At 37.5% G+C, this 27,054-nt stretch overlaps 1 protein-coding gene across 1 annotated transcript in view; it reads right to left on the bottom strand.

Moving 5' to 3' along the window:
* Positions 1-27,054, bottom strand: part of vangl1 (VANGL planar cell polarity protein 1) — a 252,533-nt gene that overhangs the window by 95,868 nt on the left and 129,611 nt on the right. The window contains exon 3 of the mRNA XM_039743819.1: positions 15,823-15,952. Coding sequence (XP_039599753.1) covers positions 15,823-15,952 — 130 coding nt within the window. The remainder of the gene's footprint in view (positions 1-15,822; positions 15,953-27,054) is intronic.

Below are 27,054 nucleotides of genomic sequence, written 5' to 3'. Positions count from 1 at the left end.
ATTTAAGTCTTTGATGAATTGCTTGCCTTTCCCGACATTAAGGTAGCTTGTGTCGGCAATACTGTGCCAGCAGGTAAATCGCTTCTCTGTTTATGACATCATCTCTGTTATTGATTACACCTACGATACAGGTGTCAATTTAATGAGCTAGTGCATTTTTTGGCCATAAAGTGACAGATGACCATGACGTGGTAACATTAGCATGTGGATTGCCAGAGGAATTCATGCTACCATTCTGCACATGCTGCCTGAAGAAGGGGCCTGACTTGCCTTGAAAGCTTGCATATTGTAACTTTCTAGTTAGGCAGTAAAAGGTGTTATTTTGCTTAACTTCTCACTATATCCATAATGGCTAACAAGGTACAACACCCTAGTATTACAGTTAGGAAATCCAAAATGCAGCTGTGAAACAGTGTTAAATGGGCTGAGGTACTGTACATCAAAAACTCAGTTTCAGAATGTTGCTCCCTTTGTAATGCTAGCCGACCCAGGACAAACTGGAGAGATTATATATCTCAGCTGTCCTGGGAGCTCATACGAATTCTCCAAGAAGTGCTGGAAGAAGCCAAGGACAAAATGAACTGGACTATCTAGCACAGCTTATTTTCACAACTAACCCTCATCATGATAAGCAGAATGAAAATGAATAAATGAACTTCAGTGTCCTAACCTAAAGTTATTAAACTGTCATATATTCTTGTTGGGGGTGGGGGGGGGAAACATCACATTAATGGCATTCCTGCTACCTTTTCATCATAGCAAAGCTAGAATTATTAACTCACATTCCAATATATTTAAAGAAATATATATATTTTTTAATATGAAACATTCTAATCTTGATTTCTGACTCAGATGACAGCTCTAATCTGTGTTTTCCTTATATTGGTCTTTTCAGATACAGTAGGTCAGGTTATTACTCTTTAAAGTCACTTCCTCAATACCTTCCTCTATCATTACTGTAGTTCAAAATTATATCTACACAGTGTGGACAGAGCTTGATAATCAAGCTATGATAACAAATTTGAATTCTAAATGCAAAAATAAAAAAATCATGTGGTGATAATGCATTTTAAAATGGCACATATTGATACCAGGAAATCAATCGCTCCTAAAGCTTTGTAGCAACTCCATGTCATGTACCATCTTAAACAAAAAGGTTGAAGGAAAAATGCAGATGGTTGGCAGTTGAGCTGGCAGCTCACCATGCACCATTTTGTCAAAACATGTTGAAAGTCAACTGGCCCTGCATTTTCTTTACAGGAAATATTGACTTCTGGCTGATATACTGCATTTCTACCTCAACAACGCACCAAATTTTAAAAACTCATATTGCACTCATCCCTACAAAACAGCCAGAAACTTTAAACTTTTGAATTAGCAGCAAATGTAGTGTTTGTAACAAAACCCCTGTACACAAAGGAAAATTAGTCTATAGACTTTACTTGACAACTTTTACATCTTGCCATTATGGACAGGCAATTTTAAATTGATTAGCCCATCTGTCTACTAGCTAGCTTCATTTGTTCATCTTTATCTTTACAATGGAAGCAGCAATTTTATTTAAATACAACACATTTCATACGTCTGCTATGGATTACAGCACTGAGCAAAATACCATGTAAAACTATTAATATGTATAAAGAAACAAACATAAAAGTTATCAAATAGTTTCCCTAAAAATGAAAAAGATAGATTTCACATTGAAACATTTAAGAGTAAGTAATCTGCTTCCTTATTTCAAAGCCTACAATAATATCTTTTGTGTCAGTTACTCTTGGTAGAATTAACTTGGCACACATTTTCCAAAAGACAGATGAAATAATGGTTAGAACACAAAGGCAGGACAGTACTATCCAGAGTTCACTTGACTTTTATAAAACACAGGAAAAAATCATTTTGTTTGGACCACACTAAGTCTTAGGACAGAATAAAAGTGAATGTGTTTCTCGACTTTTAATACCTTTAAAAATAAATAGCCACTGAAAGTGATTATGGCTGAAAATTTATCAAAACATGAAAAGATTTAAATTACATATTTTCATATACTATAAAGAATAAGGGCAATTTGCAAGCAAAAATGTAGCACAAAGTTAAAAAAAACTCTACCCAACATCCCAAAATCACAGCCACCTGAATGTAAGCAAATAAAGCCTCCATAATGTACCGGTAATTCCAAAATAATTTTTTGGACTGTGGAGGGAAACTATCTCAGTCCATATGCACTGTAAGAAATCACAATATTATTATTAAACCCTGATATTAAATCTAAAGCTTTTAGGTTGCACATTTAGGTTAAACGTTTTTTCATGAGGAATAATTACATTGACACTTAAATCCATAAGGGTGGAGTGACAAGAGAACCAGGATGTTTGGAGTAAACTGGAAATATCAAACAGCTCTTGAGACTGTCCAGAAAAAATAAGGGTGACCTAGTGTTTCTGTGGTTGGACTTTGCCAATACCTTTGGGTTAATCCCACACAAGGTGATCAAAGATGATCTGGAGAGACACCATGTCACTGAAGGCATTAGAGGCCCCATCACGGACTATTAGAATGAGTTCTACATGACAGCCTCAATATGGCCAATAACATCAGAATGGTGCAGGCTGTAGATTGGCATTATCACCAGCTGTACCATCTCAGTTATCATTTTCCTCTGGCTATGGACTTGGCAAAAGTAACAGAGCCAGAATATCAAGGCCTGAAATCAAGATCTGGGGTCTGTCAACCATGAATTTGGGCATTCATGGATGACCTTATAGTTACTATGGAGTCGTTTCTTGGAGCCAGGTGGATCCTGATTGGTCTGGAAAGGTTGTAGAGGTGGAGAAGGATGTATTTCAAGCCAGCAAAATCAAGATTTGTAGTGTTGAAGAGGGGGAAAGCCCCAGATAATTTTTTTCTCTATTGAGGATAGTTCGATCTTTACAATCTAAGAGAACTTTGTAAAAAGCCCTTACAGATGCAACACTCAAAAGACAAAGGTAGGAATCATAAAAACCTGTGGGGAACTTGAAAAATGGCTGTTAAGAGGTTGACAAGACTGCCTTCTTAGGCCATTAAATGCCTGGGTTTACCAGCATGGAATGCTACTAATAATTCTGTGGATACTGCTTTGCTAATGAGTTTACAATCTTCTCTGTAGCAGAACTAGAGATGGTAGACAGCAGAATTTTAAGAAGACAGCTAAGCTTGTCAAGGATCAGCTGCAATCTGAGGCTTCCTCTGAAGCCCACTGAGGAGGAGTTCAAGATACAACGAGCAAGAGAGGTGCTGCAATGCCAGGAATGTTCACATCCAAAGGTTGCCAGAGCAAGAGTGGCAGTAATAACTGGAAGAGAATGGAGAACATAAGTTACAGTGGAAGAAGCAGAAGCATGACTGCACCACAAACTACTACTGGGTGTAGATGCCAAGGGAACAGCTGGTCTTGAAAGTCTTCATGTCCCCTGTTTTGACAATGCACAAGGGAAAGAGCGACAAAAAAAAAAAAAAATGAGGCCAGGGAAGCTGTCATGGTGGATAGGACCAGCAGAACAGTGACAATGAGACAGTATGAAAACTGGACCAAATGGTAGCAGGTAATGGAACAAAAGATCATTTTGGATAGGGGATTGAAACTGCATCAAGTTCCATATTCAGGCTGTGTATGATATGCTTGAAGCCTATCCAACCAGCACTGCTGGGGCCTTGCAGAATGGTAGGCCTGTCCTCTTTGTCAGACGATTGGCACTCTAGAATACATTTTAAGCTGCTGCACCAGAGCTCTTGTGATGTTTAGCATGACCACATCCTGAGAACAATTGTTGATACCATCTGTAGCACCCTTCACATTTGCTGGAGAACAAGGACTTTCAAAACCACTATCTGCATTGTCAAAGAGGGAGAAAGAACAACAGTAGAACACTAGAAAGCAACCGAGTTGGTCTCTGCTGCGAATGATTAGAAGCTAAGAGTAAACCTGGAAAAACAGCTAGAGTTCCCTCCCTCCATCATGAGAGCTACACTGTAGCCTGACATTGTATTGTGGTATAACTCAATAAAGCAATGCTATTCTCCTTGAGCTCACTGTGCTGTTGCAAGAACTAATGGTGGAAGCCAACAAGAATAGAAGAGCCAAGTATGAAGAGCTGAAGAACAGTTGCCACAAAAGAGGATGGAGTGCAAGTGTTGGCCCTTGGAGGTTATATGTCACAGCTTTGCAAGCTGATTGCTAGTCAAAATATATGCCACACTCAGAATAATGGGAGAGAAAAGAAGGAAAGCCATTTCTACTGCCACAGAGAAAGCATTAACGTGGCTCTGACTAAAGAGAGTTGATCCGTGGGTTTCTGCTAGCACAAGGGCATGGGTCTGATCCACCCCAGTCGGGTTACGGGTGTATGATATTTGAAAGACATGAAATACCCAATGACCCTAGGTAACATAACAAACATTGAGCCCTATCTTAGCATCAAGTAGATGTTTCTGCAAGAATACATACAGTAAATATGCCTTATACACACATTATTATATTCACTGGAGTTTAGACTATAAGTTATATAATACAGAGTTTGCAGACAAAACAATTTTATCAACTTAAATAGGGCTGTCTAGCACAGTAAACACACATTCAGCTCTCATATGCTATAAATTAGGCCACAAAGTTTGTCAGTTTAAGTGTATTTTACTTTTCTTTGTGTGTATAACGTACCCACAGACTTAAATGAATGCTTCAAATGCTTGACCAGCTTGATTTTCAAAAAGCCTACAACATCTTCCTGTGGGTTCACTGAGAGAGCATTCAATTTTCTATTTCAAAAGATGAAACAACTCAAAAACAGCCAGATAGATAGTTAAAGGCACAAAAACAGATCTGCAGAAAGACATGTAGTATTATTTAATGACAGAAAAACAGCTAGCTACAGTACACATTTTCTACAGGCTATTCACTGCCAGCCATAAACACCAGATACATATCTCTTCAATATTCATTCATCGTCCACCCTTTTTCCTACAGGAAGCACTCACCCAGATCTCCTTTAAATGCTACAGAGAAGGCTGCATACTACAGGGTGGGTCATTTATATGGATACACCTTAATAAAATGGGAATGGTTGGTGATATTAACTTCCTGTTTGTGGCACATTAGTATATATGAGGGGGGAAACTTTTCAAGATGGGTGGTGACCATGGTGGCCATTTTGAAGTCGGCCATTTTGGATTCAACTTTTGTTTTTTCAATAGGAAGAGGGTCATGTGACACATCAAACTTATTGGGAATTTCACAAGAAAAACAATGGTGTGCTTGGTTTTAATGTAACTTTATTCTTTCATGAGTTATTTACAAGTTTCTCTTTGTTTACAGCCATTGACATGTCGCAGAGGTTAACACGTGAGGAGCGGATAGAAATTGTGTTGATGTCTGGTGAATGCAGTAACCGGGTCATTGCAGCAGATTTCAATGCAAGACACCCTACGAGACCACCCATCTACCATGCTACAGTTAGCAAACTGCTTGCTAAGTTTCGTGAAACTAGTTCAGTGTTGGATTTGCCAAAATGTGGACGCATGAAAACTGTCACTAATGAAGAAACATCAGTGGCTGTCGTAGCTTCATTCAGCAAGAGCCCACAGCGTAGCACTCGCCGCATGTCACTGGAGAGTGGCATTAGTCGAACATCCCTTCGGCGGATATTGGCTACTCACAAATGGCACCCTTACAAACTCCAGCTACTGCAGCATCTCAACGAGGATGACCCAGATCGGCGCACTGAATTTGCAGAATGGGCAAAACAAAAATTGGAACAGGACCTTCAGTTTACGCAGAAGATTTTGTTCAGTGATGAGGCAAACTTTTATGTGAATGGTGAAGTTAACAAACAAAACCACCGCTATTGGTCTGACACTAACCCACATTGGATAGATCCCTCCAAGACTGTTGGAACAAAAAAATTGATGGTATGGTGTGGTATATGGGGTACAAAGATAGTGGGGCCATTCTTCATCAATGGAAACCTCAAGGCCACTGGATATGCAAAATTGCTACATGATGATGTGTTTCCCTCTTTATGCACTGAAGCTGGCACGTTCCCTGAGTTTTTCAAGCAAGATGGTGCACCACCACGTGAAGGCAATTGTCTATGCTGTGAAGATACGAGATGTGCAGCACCTGAAACTACGGATACTGGAAGCCTGTGCTAGCATTTCTCCTGCGGTGTTGCTATCAGTGTGTGAAGAGTGGGAGAAGAGGGTTGCATTGACAATCCAACACAATGGGCAGCACATTGAACACATTTTATAAGTGGTCAGAAACTTGTAAATAACTCATGAAAGAATAAAGTTACGTTAAAACCAAGCACACCATTGTTTTTCTTGTGAAATTCCCAATAAGTTTGATGTGCCACATGACCCTCTTCCTATTGAAAAAACAAAAGTTGGATCCAAAATGTCCGACTTCAAAATGGCCACCATGGTCACCACCCATCTTGAAAAGTTTCTCCCCTCACATATACTAATGTGCCACAAACAGGAAGTTAATATCACCAACCATTCCCATTTTATTAAGGTGTATCCATATAAATGGCCCACACTGTATATAGTGCATCCGGAAAGTATTCAGAGCGCATCACTTTTTCCACATTTTGTTATGTTACAGCCTTATTCCAAAATGGATTAAATTCATTTTTTTTCCTCTGAATACTACACACAACACCCCATAATGACAACATGAAAAAAGTTTACTTGAGGTTTTTGCAAATTTCTTAAAAATAAAAAACTGAGAAATCACAGTTATTCAGTTCAGCCTTTGATCAATACTTTGTCGATGCACCTTTGGCAGCAATTACAACTTCAAGTCTTTTTGAATATGATGCCACAAGCTTTGCACACCTATCCTTGGCCAGATGGTTGTCCTTTTGGAAGGTTCTCCTCTCTTCACAGAGGACCTCTGGAGCTTTGACAGAGTGACCATCGGGTTCTTGGTCACCTCCCTGACTAAGGCCCTTCTCCCCCGATCGCTCAGTGTAGATGGCCGGCCAGCTCTAGGAAGAGTCCTGGTGGTTTCAAACTTCTTCCACTTATGGATGATGGAGGCCACTGTGCTCATTGGGACCAGCAGACATTTTTCTGTAACCTTCCCCAGATTTGTGCCTCGAGACAATCCTGTCTCAGAGGTCTACAGACAATTCCTTTGACTTCATGCTTGGTTTGTGCTCTGACATGAACTGTCAACTGTGGGACCTTATATAGACAGGTGTGTGCCTTTCCAAATCATGTCCAGTCAACTGAATTTACCACAGGTGAACTCCAATTAAGCTGCAGAAACATCAAGGATTATCAGGGGAAACAGGATGCACCTGAGCTCAATTTTGAGTTTCATGGCAAAGGCTGTGAATACGTATGTACATGTGCTTTCTCAAATTTTTTATTTTTAATAAATTTGCAAAAATTTTAAGTAAACTTTTTTCACGTTGTCGTTATGGGTGTTGTGTGCACAATTCTGAGGAAAAAATGAATTTAATCCATTTTGGAATAAGGTTGTAACATAACAAAATGTGGAAAAAGTGATGTGCTGTGAATACTTTCCGGATGCACTGTATGTCAGGTTAAAGCTGATCCCAAAGAAGTGTTGTTATAATACAATGCCGTCTCTTACTGTTTCTTGCCGGATCTTACTTACATGACAAAGTGAGCAGTCCAGCACTCTAGCAACATGATGTCTTTATGAGGCTAGCATTATCAAAGTATCCAAGTGAACTTTATTGTTATCTCAACCATGTACAAGTATACAGATAGACGAAATTGCGAAGCCCAGGGTCCACAGTGTAACAACATGACATGCAAATTAATAAAACTTAAATTTAAAATTAAAACACAAACAAGACAAGACATTGTGCAACAACAAGACAAAGAAGTAGCAGCAATACTGACGTGTAGTTAGCAATATGAACATTGATGCAATGTATGGTATTTGCAATCTAGATACATAAATATAGTCAATAGATATGTAATATAATAAATAAATAATAGCTATAGATAATACAGTATGAGATTTTCAGTTCTTTTTCTACATGCATACTAGTCTTTGCAGGAAAGTGGCTTGTATGTATAAAAGTTCTGTTTTTAGAGGTGGTTGAAGCAATGTGGAAGATCCCAGGGGGCAGCATGGTGTTAAGGAGTCTGACAGCTTGGGGGTAAAAACTCTCCTGCAGCCTGGCAGATTTGGCTTTGATGCTGCAGTATCTTCTGTTGGATGGCAGAAGTGTGAAAAGTCCATGTGAGGGGTGTAAGGGGTCCTGCACAATGCATTTGTAAAATACGTCCTGTAGTGAAGGGAGAGGCACCCCAATAATGTTCTCTGCTGTCTTCACTATCCTTTGCAGGCGCTTGCGGTCGGATATGTTGCAGTTGCCATACCAGACAGTGATGCAGCTGGTCAGAACACTCTCAATGGTGCCTCTGCAGAACAAGGTGAGGATGGAAGGGGGAAGACTTGCTCGCTTCAGCCGCCTCAGGAACTGTAGTCTCTGCTGGGGTTTCTTGATTAGTGATGAGGTGTTATGTCCACGTAAGTTCCTCAGTTATGAGTACACCGAGGAACTTGGTACTCCTAACAGTTTCCACATCTAAACCGTTGATGGTGAGTGGGATGTGGGCAGGATGTGATTTTCTGAAGTCCACGATTATCTCTTTTGTCTTATTAATATTGAGAGATAGATTGTTGTCTTCACACCATGCAGACAGCCGTTCCACCTCATCTCTGTATACTGTTTCATCATCCCTGCTTATCAGTCCCAGCACCGTCGTATCATCCGCAACCTTGATGATGTGGTTGGTGTTGGCAGTGCAGTCGTGACTCAGCAGGGCGAACAGCAGTGGACTAAGCACGCAGCCCTGTGGCGCTCCAGAGCTCAGTGTAATGTTGCTGGAAGTATTGCAGCCCATCCGAACTGACTGGGGCCTCTCTGTCAAGAAGTCCAGGATCCAAATGCAGATGGTGGTGTTCAGGCCCAACCTGCTCAGTTTTACAACCAGTTTTTGAGGAATGATTGTGTTGAGGGCAGAGCTAAAGTCTATGAATGGCATACTGACACAGGTGTCGTTTTATCCAGATGTGTCAGGGACAGGTGAAGGGCAGAGCATATAGCATCCTTAGTTGACCTGTTTGAGCAGTATGCAAACTGAAGAGTGTCAAGTGAGGCAGGGAGATTAGTCTTTATGTGTGACATGACTAACCTTTCTAATCACTTCATTATGATTGGCATGAGTGCAACTGATCAGTAGTCATTCAAGCATGTCACTGATGACTTCTTCGGCACTTTTATGATGGTGGTCGACTTGAAGCATGCTGGAACTGACGACTGGCTCAGAGATGTCGGTGAGGACACCAATCAGTTGACTTGCATATTCTTTGAGCACAAGACCAAGTATGTTGTCAGGTCCTGCAGCCTTGTGTGGATTAGAGTGCTCTTCACATTAGTTATGGAGAGACAGAGTACCTGGTCAGTGGAGGGAGGTGTTGCTTTTCTCGCAGGCTCTTTGTTCTGAGCCTCAAACCGTGTGAAGAAGTTGTTCAGCTCATCCGGAAGGGAGGCATCACTATCGCTGCTGTGTGGGTTGGGCTTGTAGTTTGTAATTGTCTGAACGCCCTGCCACATACAACGTGTGTCTCTGGTGCTGCTGAATTGTTTGTTAATCCTCTGCACGTATGCCCACTTAGCTCTCCTTATAGTGTGAGACAGGTTGGCTCTGGTCACCCTGAGGGCGGCCTTGTCTCCAGATCTGAAGGCTGCATTTCTGATCTTGAGCAGCTTGTGCACTTCTGTCGTCACCCAGGGCTTTTGGTTGGCTCTTATGGTAACATCCTCAGTAACAGTAACATCCTCTATGCATTTGGAGATTTAGCCAGTCACATAGTCTCTGTACTCTTCCAGACTGATGAAGTCACCTTTCATAGCAGCCTCCCTGAAAATGTCCCAGTCTGTCAATTCGAAGCAGTCTTGGAGAGCTGAAGCAGCACCAACCTGCCACACTCTGATGTTCTTGTGGGCTGGTTTAGTGCGCTTCAGCAAGGACTTGTATGCAGGAACCATAAAAACGCTCATATGGTCTGAGTAGCTGAGGTGGGGGGCGGGGTAGGGCCTTGTAGGCGTCAGGAGCGTTTGTGTAAACATGGTCCAGACAGCTTCCCCCTCTAGTAGCAAAGTTCACATTCTGGAAGAATTTTGGGAGAAATGACTTCAAGTTGGCATGATTAAAGTCTCCAGCAATATTGAAAAATGCCTCGGGGTGCGTCGTTTGCAGTTTGCTGATGATCTCGTAGAGTTCCACTAGCGCCTGGTTAGCATCTGCGCTAGGCGGGGGGTAGACGGCAACCACCAGCACGCAACTGTATTCGCTGGACAGGTAGAAAGGCCGACACCTCACAGATAAAACATCTACCAGCGGGGAGCAGTGTCGCGCAACTGAGGCAGCGTTCGTACACCATTCTCTGTTCACATAAACACACAGTCCCCCCAGCGGGTCTTACTGGACAAAGAGGCGCCTCTGTCCGCTAGGAAGTTGGTCAGTCCTTCTAGCTGGATGGCCGAGTCTGCAGTGTTTTCCTGGAGCCATGTCTCAGTGAAAATAAAGATGCAACAGTCTCTCATTTCCCACTGCAGCTTTATATAATCCAGCTTGTTGTCCAGCAATCGGACGTTTGCGAGCAGAATGGATGGTATTGCAGGTCTGGTGGGGTTCGTTTTCAGCCTTGTGCTAAAACCGCCGTATTTCCCTCGTTTCTGCTTCTGATCGCTGCACTTGCATTTTCACCAGCTCAGCTTCTCAGGCTGCCGAAGTAAACAAAGGCTGCGGAGTGTCTCTGTCACCTCACTGGATATTTCGGTGCAGTTTCTTCGGAAATCGAGCAGTATTTGCCACTCATAAATGTATGTCTGCGTATTACTATCACTTAAATCTACTTTTTTTCTTATACTAGTTGACAAAGAGGAACAAAGATCAACACTAAACACCACGGACGGGTGCTCTGTAAGCCACAGCCTGCATGGGCTTTGCCATACTCTATTAATATGTATAATCTCAAACCTGAATTTACTGGCAATATTTAAAAACCTATAGTTAAAACTTTTTGGCTGCTCCCTGCTTCTAAGACCAATAATGATGTTTTACTTTGAGATTTCAACTTTTCTGGAGCTTGATGCAATGTGCTTAGCATATTGAAAGCTAGCAGGTACTGTAAATTAAAAATCAAGCAATAAGACAATCTTTGATATTAACAAAAACTTCAAGTTGATGACAAATAGAGAGGTTGTCCAGCATAAAGAGAAAAGAAAAACTAACTAAAACAACAAGAAAAAACCTACACAAGCAAAACTAAACACTTAAAGATGAAAAAAAAAAAAAGACAGACAAAGAAAAAATGCTTCAGGACTAAAAGCACAGCTCCAGCTTAGGGCACATAAAATAGTGAGCTTGCTCATGAACAGCAAGTGTCTTTGCAAAGAAAAAAAAATTTCTCAGCAGCGCTTGCAAGCCCAAGGGGAACAGTTGAGATGAATTACAACCACTGTGTCGGAGATCTGTGTTCGAATTTCAGAGCATACACTCTAACAAATGTAGCCACATATTCTTGCCTAGAGCAGTCAGAACTCTCTGAAACAAATACATGACTGAAAAACAAACTTACTCCCAAGACTTTCTAATCTATTGACACATACTAATCAAGGTCCTAAAGACAAACTTAAGAGTTGTCCTCATGGTCAGACACTTTGTAATTACAGACTGACTTTAAGGGCTTAGTTTAAAAACAGACTGGATGAAAATCATTGTCTATATCTCAGCCAAAGATTTTTCACTTGTTAAGTCTCTTTAAAAAAGCTTTACCTCACAAAAATGCCACAACATACCATTTTTTCGACCCTGGCGACTCATGAGCTGCCCTTCTTTTACCCAAGCCTGAGAATGACTGACCCACTAATAAATATGTAGTTGGTATAACTACAATGAAATGGACAGAGTGAAAATAATAATTAATATCAGTATCAGTATGCTAGAAAATGCAGACAGAACAATATTTTCAATTCTAGGTAAACTAGACTGTATCATATTAAAACAGGATCAAGCTCTTAAAAACACCAGAAACCTTACGTTTACAGTATAACCTGTCATCCTGAAATATATACTGTTGTGCATTTACTGCAGTACTGTGGTAAGCAGTGCCCTTATTGGTTAAAAAAGAGAATCCAACTTCAAATAACGCATTATTCGGTGAACTGCTCTAACCTCAAATAACTTTTCCTCCAATACCAAAAAGAAGAAAACAGACATCTAGTTGAGCTAAAAAAAAAACCCCTTGTGTTTTTGTTTTTGAGCTCCAGTGTCAATCTGAGCATTTGTGTCTAAAAGTGACTGGTAACAGGGTCATAGTAATCAAAAAGCTAACCAAAAAAAAGTGAACAGACATTTGCAGATTACATCATATAGCAATAAGCGTATTTATATGTTTATTCGTTTTCATTTTCTTGAAGTTCTAAATGTGTCCGCTGTCTTAGCTGCTGGTGATTTCATTAATGCTTTAAACCTGTTCAAAAAAAAAAAGTTCAGCTGGAACAAATCATAAGAATCATCATCACATACATCAGCCAGGGCAAAATTAATACGTGCCTATCAATCAGACATAATTTCATCATGAATGTCTTGCACGTTCTTTCAGCAACAAATATCAGGCTATTTCCTTTAAATCATTCAGCCAACTCTGCACCTGGTGTGTTAAGTGCCTGGATTTTCAACACACACTGCCTGTACAGTATTCATAGACAATAGGTGAATTTTGTTTTCCAGAATCAAGTTGGGAAAGCTCTGTACCAGTAACCATTCTTGTTTTCCAAGCAGGATAAAGAGGATACATTCACTTTGATAATAAACAAATAAGTAATACAGAGAAAAATGTAAAGTATGCAATATGCCTATGTACCTGGAATAATGTCATTCTTCCATCAATAGACTCCCAAGAGGATTAAATGGGAGAAGGGAGAAGTTTTACTGAAATATTTTGCAGATTAGAGATGTGAGATGAAGCCACAGCAAAAAAAAAAGTTATGATTGTTTATTGGTCCATCAGGAGAAACAGTATTGTTAAAGTATATGGTTAGTAAACATTTTTATACACTCCAGCTGGTGACAAATAAGAGCAAAATTAAAAGTAAAGCTAAAAATGAAACATAACTCTAATGATAAATTTAGTGAACTAAACTTTGTTTCAGACTCTGCAACTGTTCCTTTATGATTAGTTAATACTGCACTGATATATATATATATATATATATATATATATATATATATATATATATATATATATATATATATATATATATATATATATATAAAGCATCCAAACCTTCAATCATTTTAATAATTTGATACACATATAGTAATATCAGAAAGAAGTTAACTGTGTTAACATCTACTTAAAAAAATAAATAGCATGTCTGGATACTGACTGAAGATATCCTAAGCATCTTAGCTTGCACTTAATATTACCGCTACAATCTCTGTGAATGATGCCTCAAATTCAGTGCCTCTCTCATCACAGAGGAATCATAAGTCTAGACCCAAGTAGAGATCCTGTATTTCAACCCGACTCAGGATAGAAATCCTCATTTACACTCATTTCAGCGGTTTCAAATAGAACCTGAAGGGAACAGACATTCTCTAAGTATGTATGCTCCTCACCATGCTTTTATAATAAAACCTTTATTTAGACCTTCATCCTAAAATCCTTAAACCAGAGCCTACAATGCATTAAATAAATTGATCAAATATTCCTGGATTTGATCAATACCTTTAGTGTCCAGTACAAGATTGCTGGAGTGTCCCCTAGAGGTCACAAGAATGTTGTATTAAATCATTATTACTTCATCGGTATGTATGGCATTCTATTCCAGCTTCATGTTTTCATACTTCCCCAATTAAGATCTTAATTACATCTGCATGTATAATAAAAGGACATACAAGACAAATAAAGTTCTATGTAGAAAAAACAGTACTTAAACTCTCTGTCCAAATCAAACACCACTAATGAAAATAACCAAATACTTCATCACCATGCCAAAGTTGGTTCATTGAAATAGGACTTAGTGGGCTCAAAGAAATAAAACATCAATACAAGTAAATCCATGTGAGGATGGCCATAATTATCAATCAAACATTTGCTAAAGAACAATCTAGAAAACAAAATACTTTTAATTAATCAGATTAGAGTAAATTACTTTAAATCAAGACATTAAGCTCATACAGTGGTACTAAATAACAACGTTTCTGAAATCTGGTAGTCCTGCCATTCAATGACCTGAGCATTGTACCAGATGAAAGGAGAATAAAAACAGGCTGGGCAGAATCTGAGGCATCAGAAAAGACTGGTTCCCTGATTCAGTCTGCATAAGTAGAATACATCCACAGTAGGGGAGGGGCAATCATTTTAGAAGCAGTGGACAACAGTATATGTAGTTGCTTCCTGTCCTTGACAGTGGCTGGCATACTATGTGTGATGAAAAAGGTCAAAACACTTTACATTTTTAGAAAAATAATGACCTTTCTTTACCAAAACAGATATGGAGGCCACCTGTGCTATCATGCCAGAAATATTCCACTGCTTGTACAGCTTGACCATTGAGTGAGTGATCTTTTCATTCATTTAAAATACAGATGCTGGTCATAAAATTAGAATATCATGACAAAGTTGATTTATTTCAGTAATTACATTCAAACAGTGAAACTTGTATATTAGATTCATACATTACACACAGACTGATGTATTTCAAATGTTTATTTCTTTTAATTTTAATGATTATAACTGACAACTAATGAAAGACCCAAATTCAGGACCATGGTATCCCTGTTCTTGATTGACCAGCAAACTCGCCTGACCTTAACCCCATAGAAATTCGATGGGGTATTGTGAAGAGGAAGATGCAATACGCCAGACCCAACAATTCAGAAGAGCTGAAGGCCACTATCAGAGCAACATGGGCTCTCATAACACCTGAGCAGTGCCACAGACTGATCGACTCCATGCCACGCTGCATTGCTGCAGTAATCCAGGCCAAAGGAGACCCAACTAAATATTGAGTGCTGTACATGCTCATACTTTCATGTTCATACCTTTCAGTTGGCCAACATTTCTAAAAATCCTTTTTTTGCATTGGTCTTAATTGATATTCTAATTTTCCGAGATACTGAATTTGGGACTTTCATTAGTTGTCAGTTATAATCATCAAAATTAAAAGAAATAAACATTTGAAATACATCAGTCTGTGTGTAATGAATGAATCTAATATACAAGTTTCACTTTTTGAATGGAATTACTGAAATAAATCAACTTTGTCATGATATTCTAATTTTATGACCAGCACCTGTATAGCACTAACTTTCTTTGTTTTCATGATATTTAATTCAAGCTTATGACAGATTTATTCTTTGACTAGGTTTGCTACCTTCTTCATGTAAACATGAATCCCCCAGTAAAAAGAATACATTTTTTTGGGGGGGCGGGGTTTGGCGAGGGTCTGGGTGTATGAGGATTATTGGTGGCTTAGACATGTGTGTGAACAACTGCTTTTTTTATTTCCTCTAATACTGGGTGGACTACAGTTTTAAACCTGCAGATCTTTATGATATATAGATGGGAGGCAAACATGGACAGAGTTGGGATGCTGGGGCATACAATTACTTTCTGAAGGGGATGTCTTTTATATTATGTTCATTTAAATATCAGTACAAAACAACAGTTTCATAAAAACATATACAGTTTCATAGAACAAATACAGACAATGTAAACTTTACCTGAACTTCCTCTCCTTGGTTAGTATCATCTCCTAAAAGTGGTTGAGCTGGTGGTGCCTTGATGGTGACAGATTTCTCTGATCGGCTGCTCTCTTTACTTCGTGATTTATGTCGGTCTCGGCTTCTCTCACTAAAACAATATTATAAGAGTTATTTTAGATCGTTTTTATTATATACAATCTATAAACATGGGTGTAAAAAGCTTAAAAGTAAACTTGTAAATGCAATGATAATTGTCAGTCTGACTATATTTTCATTAATTTACCCTATAATGTGGCACCTAAATTAACGAAACAAAAGAATTTTTTTTTTCTTTCCTTGTTTCTTTCTTAGATACCTGCAAAGATTCTAGGAGGCCAAGGTAACAGAACCTGGGCTGGTTATGCACTATAAAAGTGCCAGCAACTAGTGACATGGGGGTATACAGCAGTTTTTCACTTTTACCTATCCTGTTATTATAAGTTTCATGTATATACACACAATCGATCAACAGACAGATAGATGGATAATACTTATTTGCCCGTAAGGGGAAATTATAAATGTACAGATGCTCAAAGAAAAAAAAAAAGTAATATACCTGTATGTCATAATAAAAAACTACCAAACACACAAAAGAACTTCTTGGATAGATGGACAGACAGATAGCTGGATAGATAGATGAATAGATACTGTAGATTTATACAAGCATAGCAAAAGGCCCACTTAATGGTACAATGGTTAACTCAGTCGGTTTCGATTGCACAAGGCATTTATGAACCTTTGTTCACCAGATATATCTTACATCCTTCTTACTTTGTATGTCTTGTTGCCTTTTTTCATCTGATATTCTAACCATTTCACCCTCATTTTTTGTGCATCTTGTTGCCTTTTGTTGGAAATTCCTACCCTGTTGTGGATGCCAGACAATGTGATGTCTGGACGCACAGACGTGTGGCACACAGTTTACTATCTTACATTCGCCACTTGCCTTTATTCATCACACATTCTTGCCCTCTTGTGGTTGCTGGACAACATTAACCCAGAACAAATGCTAGATGTTTTATCAGTTTATATGTGTTTAGAGAGATATATACCGGTATATATGTACATAAATATATATCATTTGCTATATATACACAAACAAATATATTATATACATATATCTATATACATACATATATTATATACATACATATATACACACACACACACACACACACATATATATATATATATAAAAATATAAATGTGCAACTAGAAACAGAGAGAGAGAAATAAGAATTAAAGTCTTTCTCCACCATTCCACTCAATAATTCATCCCATACTATGTATTTCTTTTAATAATCACATGTTGAATATAAACACTTGAGATGAATTACATTGAATGAGCCTCTTGTTTAAACCATAGACCTTGATTCATCTGCATGTGTAGAAGGGAGTAAAAACAGTTACAGGATTCAAAAAGTGAGTTAAAACTGAAGTAACAGCTCTTTGAAAAAGCTCTGATAGCAGGATTACAAATGTTTCAAAAGATTTTAGAAACATTTGATACACAAGTATGTATTTCACAATTAAGTGACTAGATTTAGACAAAAATGCCAGGTTTGATTAAACAGAGATTACAAAGGGAACAATCCTGACCAACTGCAAAAAGAAAACACACAAACACACACACACTGGACAGAAAAGCAGAAGCCATTTCAGTGCTGAGTAAATTGAACTTAAAACACTTTGATTAGAGATACATATCCAGTATATATGTGTCCATCATGCAAGCTTTTGACTTTTAGAAACTTGTTCTGTGATTCTGAAGGGGCTTTGGGCTTGTCAGACCTGCCCTAATCAGAGTTCCTTTAATTTACAAGCACCTTTGAATGGTGTAGAACATTGTACTCACTGACACTTTCTTTGCAATTTCTCTAACGGGAAGACCTACACTTTAAAAGGTTACAGTGGTCTCTCTGTCCTTTGTCAATTGCCTTTTCCTTAACATTATGATAGCAATATACAGTGCACTAATGCTTAAATAATGTTTCAGAGGTAGTATTGACACAATTTGTTCCAATGCTGCTTTTATACAGACATAAGATTTATAAGTAATCAACAAAAGTTGGGAAACCTGAAGAAATTGTTTCCATTAATTTTCAAGGCAAAATTAATTTCCATTGATGCAGAAAAGGTGCAGGTTGTTAATTCTTATTTAAAATTTATTACTCTTAAAGCTCCTGTTTCAGAGCCATGACTCCATTGTCTTAATGGCAAACTATCTTGGCTCAATTCTATTTAAATGCTAACTGGTTATTAGAGAAGCCTTGACAAATTGTGTTAGCACAACTGAAATCTGTCACTCTTTCCAATAATGTATGTACTGGGAATTAAAAGTCATATGTAAATAATAAACTATAAATCTGTCATTTCAGGCAGAATAGCCATTTGAAACATTAGTAATGTCTTATGCCTTTAAATCAATTTAATGATACATTGATTAAAAAACAACTCCACTCCTATCAAAAATTTGAAAATGATTCGATGATTCCAAACTTTTGATTGCTACTGTGTCTGTGTGTATATATAGAGAAAGATAAATTTAAATATTTGTAAATTACTCTTGGGTCAAGACAATACAGCATGCTAGAAAATACAGCAACATCCAAACATCATTGCACCATACAGCAGGCACAGACGTAGCAGAGAGAACATAAAGCTGAGTAACAAACAATCAGAGAAAAATAGTGCATACGCATTTGAACTTACACAATACACAGGTTTAATTTATGACACAAGGTCAGACTGAGTTAATGACAGTAAAAAGAAATCTGCATGATTCCCACTACATCAAAGGGCCTAAGACAGGAAAATGGAATAAAACGTGTTGTATTTAAAAGTGCAAAACTGCATTGTCCTTTGAACAAGAACCAATAATGCTTTCTTCATAATTGTCTGCACAGTGAGATATGTTTTATTTTGATGCATACTCATTAAGGGTGGTTACCAGGCTAAACAATTTTCTCCTTAGCTCTAGTAAAGAGTAGTTGCCTTATTTCAGAATCTTTCCAATTGCAGGCACTGTTCTAATTCTGCAGTCAACCCTAAGAGACAAAAAAAACTCTGCAAAACAATCAAACTACTAACTAAAAGGTGCATCTTTGAGAAATTGAACAGCTTTGTTCACACATAAGCGCACAGGGTAACTTCTTAGGCATCATAACAGGGCTTGACCTGGGAAACTGCTAGACTGAGTTTCTTGGGATACTTGTTTAAGGCTTTGTTTATACAAGCTCTTGATTTGTCAGTTTACCAATAAAATGCTGAGATTGCATTCATATATGGAAAGACTTCATGCTAATTCAAACTCTCAGAGGTTAACATACTGTTGCTGATAGCTAACAGACACATTATCCAGCTTCACAGCAACTGCAGTGCCCAAAACGAATGTATTTTTGTGGAGAAAAAGTATAGCCACAATGATACATTACAGGAGGTTTCTTTTACACAGTTGTAACATAACCACACTGTAATGTTCACTGTCACATTATAATTGTGTTTGGCATAAATCTTAAACCATAAATAACAGAGCCATCTGTGTCATCTTTATATTGTCTACTACTGTACGATTTCAGTTTAAATATAATGAAGAGGGAATTCTATGCGAGGCTAAATGTATTCATGTTGTGGTTCCATCAATTTTGTTTAAGAATTTAGCATAAAACATTGCATTTTTCATTCTCTTTTATACAAGAAGATGGTGTTACACTGTGTTGTTTGGCATATCACTGCCCCACATACTTTGTCACAGCAATCACATTATCTCACAGATCTGCATTTAATCTAGAATGTTACTCAAGGCTAATGTCCTTGTTTTGTATCAAACCCATGAGTGTAATTTTGTTGCTGGTCACACAGGCTACATTTTCTTTTTCAGATCTGGCAAAAATAAAGCAAACAAATACATAATCCAAATTACTTTCAACAAGGATACCTTCCATACACTGATGGATGGCTAGATACGATTTTATTGATCCTCAAGGAGAAATGTAGACAGACCTTTGTGTTTCCCCAGGGGAAAAAAATACTTTTTACTGAAGCTCAGTAGATAAAGAACTAAATATTAAATACATTCATACATGCACACATACATCACGGTCCAAACATACACCAGAATGACTAAAAAGTAAAAAAATCAAAAGGACTGAAAACGTCTGGCTTAGCTGGCACAATTGCAATGAGTCATTATGCAGTCGTATTGCTGTTCATATAAGAGCCCAAGTAGCATTTCATGACACATTTCTGCTGAATAATTTGTTGGCTTACAGTACTCAGTGTTACTGTGTAACACTGAGAGGATGTGCAGCATTGTTCATAATGGCACACAACTTTGCTTTTCTTCTCTTCTTCGGTATTACCCCTAAGGGTACATAATGTATCTAATAACTGAGCCCACCCTATAAATTAGCTTGCTAATCTAGTGGGCCTCTCTTAAAGTGATGTTTCTAGCCAATCAAACCATAGTGTAGAACATCACGCTGGCCATTTCAGAGTTGTAAAGGATGTCACTATCCACATTAAAGGAATGCAGTTGCCTAGGAAAAAAGAGCCTGCTCTGTCCTTTCTTATATTGTCCCTCTGTCTTTTGAGACCAGTTCAACCTGTCATTATTGTGGTCCCCAAGTACTTGTACAAGTGGACCACCTCTACATCCCACTCTCTGAATAGCGACTGGACATAGAGGCTGTTTGGTGCAGTGAATGTCAATAAACAGTTTCTTGGTTTTAATGATGTTAACGTATATATACAATTTCTTCTACACCAAGAAACAAAGTTCTCCACCTGAATCCTATACTCTGACTCATTCCCTTTATCAATAGATCTGATAACTGTAGAATCACCTAAGAATTTCTGTAAGTGACATGCCCTGGTGTTATATTAATAATGTCATGTGTAAGGAAAGAGAATAGGAGACAGAACTTTTCCTTGTGGTGCTCCAGTGCTGCTCACATCAGTATCAGAAATACAGTCTTTGGGTCCCTACATGGGAATTCAGGAAAGGTACAGGAAAAAAATAAAAACACAGCTATTAGTCTGGACTGAAAGCAAACTGACTGGAAGTTTACCATGAAAACTAGGCTGAGGCAGGTGTGCTTACTATTGCCAGCGCTCTTCTGTGTCTAGGTCAGGTCATCAAAAATTGGTTAAACTGCCAGAATATTTCAAACAAACATCAACTATGTGATGCCAGATGAAAGAAGGTACAGAAGAGTTCTAGTTGAGGGTATTGAGTATAATCTAGATATTCTATACACTGATGACCATGTCCTTGTCTGCCTGAGAAACATTTCTGAGAAAAGTATAAGACAGACAGGTTTACCAATAAGTGTCAGTAAAACAAAATATTTAGTCGTTGGTGAGAAGATCAATGACAGAACAAAATCAAAGACAGAAATATCAAGAAAAGGAGAGAATGTACGGCTGTTTAAATAAGCACCATGAGAATGGAAAAGGTACTATATAAATAAAAAATTATTATTTTTATTATAATACAGTACTGTACTTTACCAGACAAAAAAATAAACTGACACTGTATACAAAAATTCAGTTACCCTGAAAAAATGGTTATGAATATTGTGAATGATGGAACATTAAGTATTATTATTTAATTATTTATTTTTTTCTATTCTTCATTATGTAAAGCACTTTGAGCTACATTTTTTGTATGAAAATGTGCTACATAAATAAATGTTGTTGCTGTTTTGGGGAAAATGAATAACAAACTTCATTTTGTATCTAAAGAGACATTCCTTTGAGCCCATCACTATATCAACACTACAAACCTCCAAATGCTGTTCTAAGCAGTAAAATTTTTTTAAATTTCTTCCAGGAATTTTTACTCTGTGAAAAGTGGCATTTGAAACAAAGATCCTGTATCTCCATAATGACCATATACTGAAAATAGCAACACTGTTGGTGCAAAGTAAGTTACACATAGCCAGTGAAACGTGCAAGAGGTCTCATCAAATTATTACTTCAATTTTATTCTGTGTAGCTTTGCATTTAAAAATGTGTAATTTTCTCAATTGGCTTACTTCAAAGTGTGCTTTGTACAAAAAAAAGTGAATTTGTTTTTTCTCCTTATTATGGCTGCTGACCCCACAACTTCAGTAACCATAGTTTACTGTAAATCCTAGTCCATCTATTGTCTTCACAGAATTTATACATTCTCCCCAAATCTGTATAGGTTTCCTTTAAGTACTTTATTGTTGTATCTAAAGATGTTAAATCAAGTGGTGCCCTTAAATTGCCTAATTGAAAGTAAATATGAATTTACGCAAGAGAGTCCTGGGATCCACTGCCAAACACTTGGGGTTAGATCTTGTCTTTTGTTCTAGGTTTAGGGTAATATGTGACCCTATATTGGACTAAGCAGGTACAGAAAGAATTATAATAAACCTTTAAAAAACTGCTGAAAACACATTACTTTAACATGGCTTTCTCCTAACTTCATTTTAACTTAATACTGATACTCTGTATGTTCAATTCATCATAATAACTATTCATAGTGGCTCTAAAATCCGTACTGACCCCAACTCTCTCTTCTGTTTCTTTTTCCGGTTACTTTGTGGTGGCGGCCTGCGCCACCACCTCCTACTCAAAGCTTCATGATGCTCCAACAATGATGGACTGAAAGCCAGAAGTCTACGTAACCATCATCATCAAGTCCTTCCATGAGAACCCTAAATACAAAGACTGTTTCATTTATGTTAGGTAGATTGCCCAGAGGGGACAGGGCGGTCTCTTAGTCTGGAATCCCTACAGTTTGTAATTTTTTCTCCAGGCTCTGGAGTTTTTTTTTTGTTTTGTTTTTTCTGTCCACCCTGGCCATCGGACCTTACTTATTCTATGTTAATTAATGTTAACTTATTTTTATTTTTTATTGTGTCTTCTATTTTTCTATTCTTCATTTTGTAAAGCACTTTGAGCTACATTTTTTTTGTATGAAAATGTGCTATATAAATAAATGTTGTTGTTTATAAATTATGCTTTGCTTTTTTGTCTGTCAATCTCACTACCCTTCTCTCAATTCTTGGGTCAATGTTCTTCATGTAGTCATGTCCAGTGACATTGGCTACAGTCCCTTGGACCTTAAATAATTGTCAAAGGAACATCAAGCTGCTTAGAGATGGTCATATAGCATTTGCCTTTAACATGCTTATCTATAATTTTCTTTTTGATCTCCTCAGACAACTCTCTTCTTTGCTTTCGCTGGTCCATGTTCAGTGTGATAACAAACAGCACAGTGACTACTTTTCTCCATTTACATAGGATGAATGAGTCACTGTTTGAATGGAGACATGTGTGATACCAAATAAAGAAAACAGCTAGTTTGAAAACAAAACACCCTAATTCAATTATTTATTATCTTTTGGAGGGGTACCAACAAATGTAAAAAGGTCATTTTAGAATATCTTTGTAGAATAAACAATACTTGAACTCTTTTCACACTTTGCTTTACTCAATGACATATCAAAGGCATGCAAGTAGGCATAGGACAACTGGTTTTCATTTAATCACTTATCAGGAGGCATACAGTAATTGTTCATGAGCTGTAAAGGTGAAATTTGTCCACATCTGTGGACATGTCTGCCAGTACGCTTAACATGCATCAAAGGTAACTGCTAAAATTAATTAAGGAAAAGACCAACATATTGCAAGAACAAGTGTATTAGTAAGCAGCCAGTAGGTGTATAGACTCAAATTCAGGGTAGAGTGTGTAGCTGGGTGGAAAACTGGATTAAAGTCCAGGAACACAGGGTAACGGTAAGAGGAACTTTTCAAAATTAGGTTATGTCAAAAATGGTGCCCCTCGGGGGAGGCTGGGAGTGCTGCTCTTATCAGTATAAATAAATGATGTCGATATGAATATAAACAACAAAATAGTTAAGTTGCAGATGATATCAAGGTTGGTGGAATGGCAGATAATTTACAATCAATCAACTCATTATACAGAACAGGGCATCTTGGGTAGATTTGAGGCAGCTGAAATTAACTGAAAGTAAATGTAAAGTATTATAGGTAGGATATAAAAATGTTAGGTATGAATACACAATATTAGGTTTGAAACTTGAAAGTACATCTTATGGGAAAGACCTAGGAGTCATAGTGGACCATTCACTGTACACATCCAGTTAGTGTATACAAGCATCAAGTAGGCTGATAGAATGTTAGGTCTTATAGTGCAATATAAAAAGTTTTGGTCTCCATATTACAAAATAAAGAGACATAGAAGCACAACAGAAAGCGTAAATAGGCCAATTACAGGACTACACAGTTAAAAAGAAAGTTATGAGGAAAGACTGAAGGAGTTGAATCTTTTCAGCGTAAGCAAAAGTGGATTAAGAGGGAACATGGTCAAAGTATTAAAAGTAAAAAGAGAATAAGATACAAATGCTTACTCTTTGGGCAGCACGGTGGCGCAGTGCGCTGATGCCTCTCAGTTAGGAGACCCGGGTTCGCTTCCCGGGTCCTCCCTGCCTGCAGTTTGCATGTTCTCCCTGTGTCTGCATGGGTTTCCTCCAGTGTGCGCTTGGTGTGTGTGCACCCTGCGGTGGGCTGGTGCCTTGCCCGGGGTTTGTTTTCTGCCTTGCGCCCTGTGTTGGCTGGGATTGGCTCCAGCAGACCCCCGTGACCCCGTAGTTAGGATACAGCGGGTTGGATGGACGCTTACTCTATCATAGCGTCAATCCTTAAATGCATGCATAGTAATATAAGACTTTCGCATAGAGTAGCGAATGTAATAGCATCTTAAGCAGTTAAGATACAGGATAACTGAACATCTTCAAAAGAAAAGGCAAGGCATTAATGAGCACAAAAAAAAGAGTCTGGACAGCATCCATTTTATTAATAGGACATCTGAAGTTAAGAGAATGTGGCCACTGGGCTTTGTGCTGCAACAATTCAAAACAGTACCTAAAAACCCATTTCTTTAATCTCTCTTTTGCTTGATCACTTAAGATATTACTAGCATCACCAGCACTAGTTTATACTGAACTGAGGAGGAAATTAGCTCTTTTCATAAAAATGCAATTCTATTTGTTGTTTTATATGCTGGTCACTAATCACTAATTTTAAATGCTCTTTTCTTGTTTTCTGGTACACAGAAGTGGAGCTATGCACCGCTGCTACTGGTCTATGCACGCCGTAGCCACCTAAGATGCTGGGAAGGTGAAAAGAGCTCAACAAGAGTATCCTGCTAATGGTGACACATTCATGGACTGTAGAATGCTCAGAGGTGGTAGGGCAGACTTTCGGCCATGGAAGCCCACAGGTTTATTTTCTCCAAAAACTGCCTCCAAATGGTGTTTTTGTCATCCTCTCCTCCCTGGCCATTTGATCATAAGTTTTGTTATTAAGCTGGACGTGAAGACTCTGTACTGTTAAAAATAACTGTTCTTTAGTTTTTACTTTTTATTTAAATTCTGTTTAGACCTTATTACTGTAAAGCATTTTTAAGTACCTTTAAGTATGAAAATGTCCTATAGAATTAAATGTTGTTATTGCTTGTATTGTGAATCACAGTGTGAAATGTGGCTCTGTTGCATTTTTATCTCTTAATTGCAAAATAATTTCTTGGCTTGTGATGATAGCTGTATAAAAATAATTTAAGTGAGATACAAAATTAAACTTACAGATTGCATTTACCACTATAAAAATATATATTTTCCAGGACACATACTCGTATACAGGAATATGTGTTTGTATTTGTACAATGCACACATTATAAGATAAAACATCTCGTAAGTCTGTTACTGTAATATTTAGTTGCTTAACACTTCAACTTAGTATGACCACATGTAATACTTAATCTGGAAGTCACTGTGAAGATAAAGATTAAACATGCTTTAAGAGACTGAGTTAGCAGTTCTTACATTTCTTCCTATTAGCAGAAATGGAATTTAAACAAACTAAACCTAGGATTAAACAAAAATAAAACTATTAACAATCCGTATAGTTTCCCACCCTATTGAAAACATGGGATCTGCTATGCATTGACACTTTGGGTTGCTCTTCTGCAATAAAATTACTTACAAATCTTAAATATTTTATAATTAGCACATATTCATTTTCAGTGCATAAGATTATCAAGATAAAATCAAGGGCTGTGTTAAAATACATGCATTTATCTGGTATTTTCACTATTGTACATTATTCAGTGTGAATTATTGTATATGTTATATACAGATTATTCAGTATTTGATAAGCAGAAGGAGTTTTTACCTGAAATGAAATGTAGTGTATGTTCCTGAACTGGTGAAGTCAGACCTTTTACACCAGCATTGTGAATATACTACAGTTTGTTAAAACTTCATTAAAGAACATTATTGCTTAGCAATTATATACCTTACTTATGAAGACAATATTGAAAATTCTGAAAAAATAAAGAAATACTTGAGTGATTTATTCCTATGGATGTGATGAAATAAAGAAACATAACATATTCAGACTAAGAAATGTAAGTACTTTAACATTTTAAAATTAAAACAACTGTGGTGTACACAAAGATCATTATGTTAAAAAAAACTCTCTAATTTTACTTAGCAATGTCTTTAATAAAAAAAAAAAGAAAAACACGTACATAGGATGTAGCTGTCCAAATATATGGTTAAATTAAAAAAAAAAATTGATTATAAAACACAAATACTGCTTTATAATTTTTGTGGGGCACAGGAGTTGGCGCTGCTGCCTCACAGAACCAATGACCTGGGTTTGAATTTAATATGAAATTGTTTTCTGTCCACATGTGTTCTCTGTGTTTGCATGGATTTTCCTCATATCCTAAAGACATGTACATTTAACCAAATACTACAAATGCCCAAAGAGACAACATATATTTTTCATGCAAAGGTTTAATTGTGAATCAAATCTTTAAGATTATCTGTTTTCTAAACCTGTATGGGTTCTCAAGTATGTCAAGCTGTTATAAAAGTTCCATCTTCATAGTCTATCACTGGTTTTGAAAATTAACACAGACACAATGAACTCACATAATATCTTTAAGCTAGTAAGAATATGCATATGGTCCAAGATGAGCATGAAGACTGAATGCCAACAAGTGTACCTGGTCATTTAAATAACCTACACTGGGAGAAAACATTTATCAGTAATTAATTCTGGATGTATTTTTTCTTTTTATGGAAACGCATTCCTGTGACTTGTCTATTGACACAATTATATTTACCCACTAGTTCTGTTTCTTTGATA

Source organism: Polypterus senegalus, chromosome 2 (assembly GCF_016835505.1).
Source record: "Polypterus senegalus isolate Bchr_013 chromosome 2, ASM1683550v1, whole genome shotgun sequence".
In the NCBI taxonomy this organism is placed as follows: Eukaryota; Metazoa; Chordata; class Cladistia; order Polypteriformes; family Polypteridae; genus Polypterus; species Polypterus senegalus.
The sequence above is the reverse complement of the archived record's forward strand: the minus strand, read 5'-3'. Positions and strand labels throughout refer to the sequence as shown.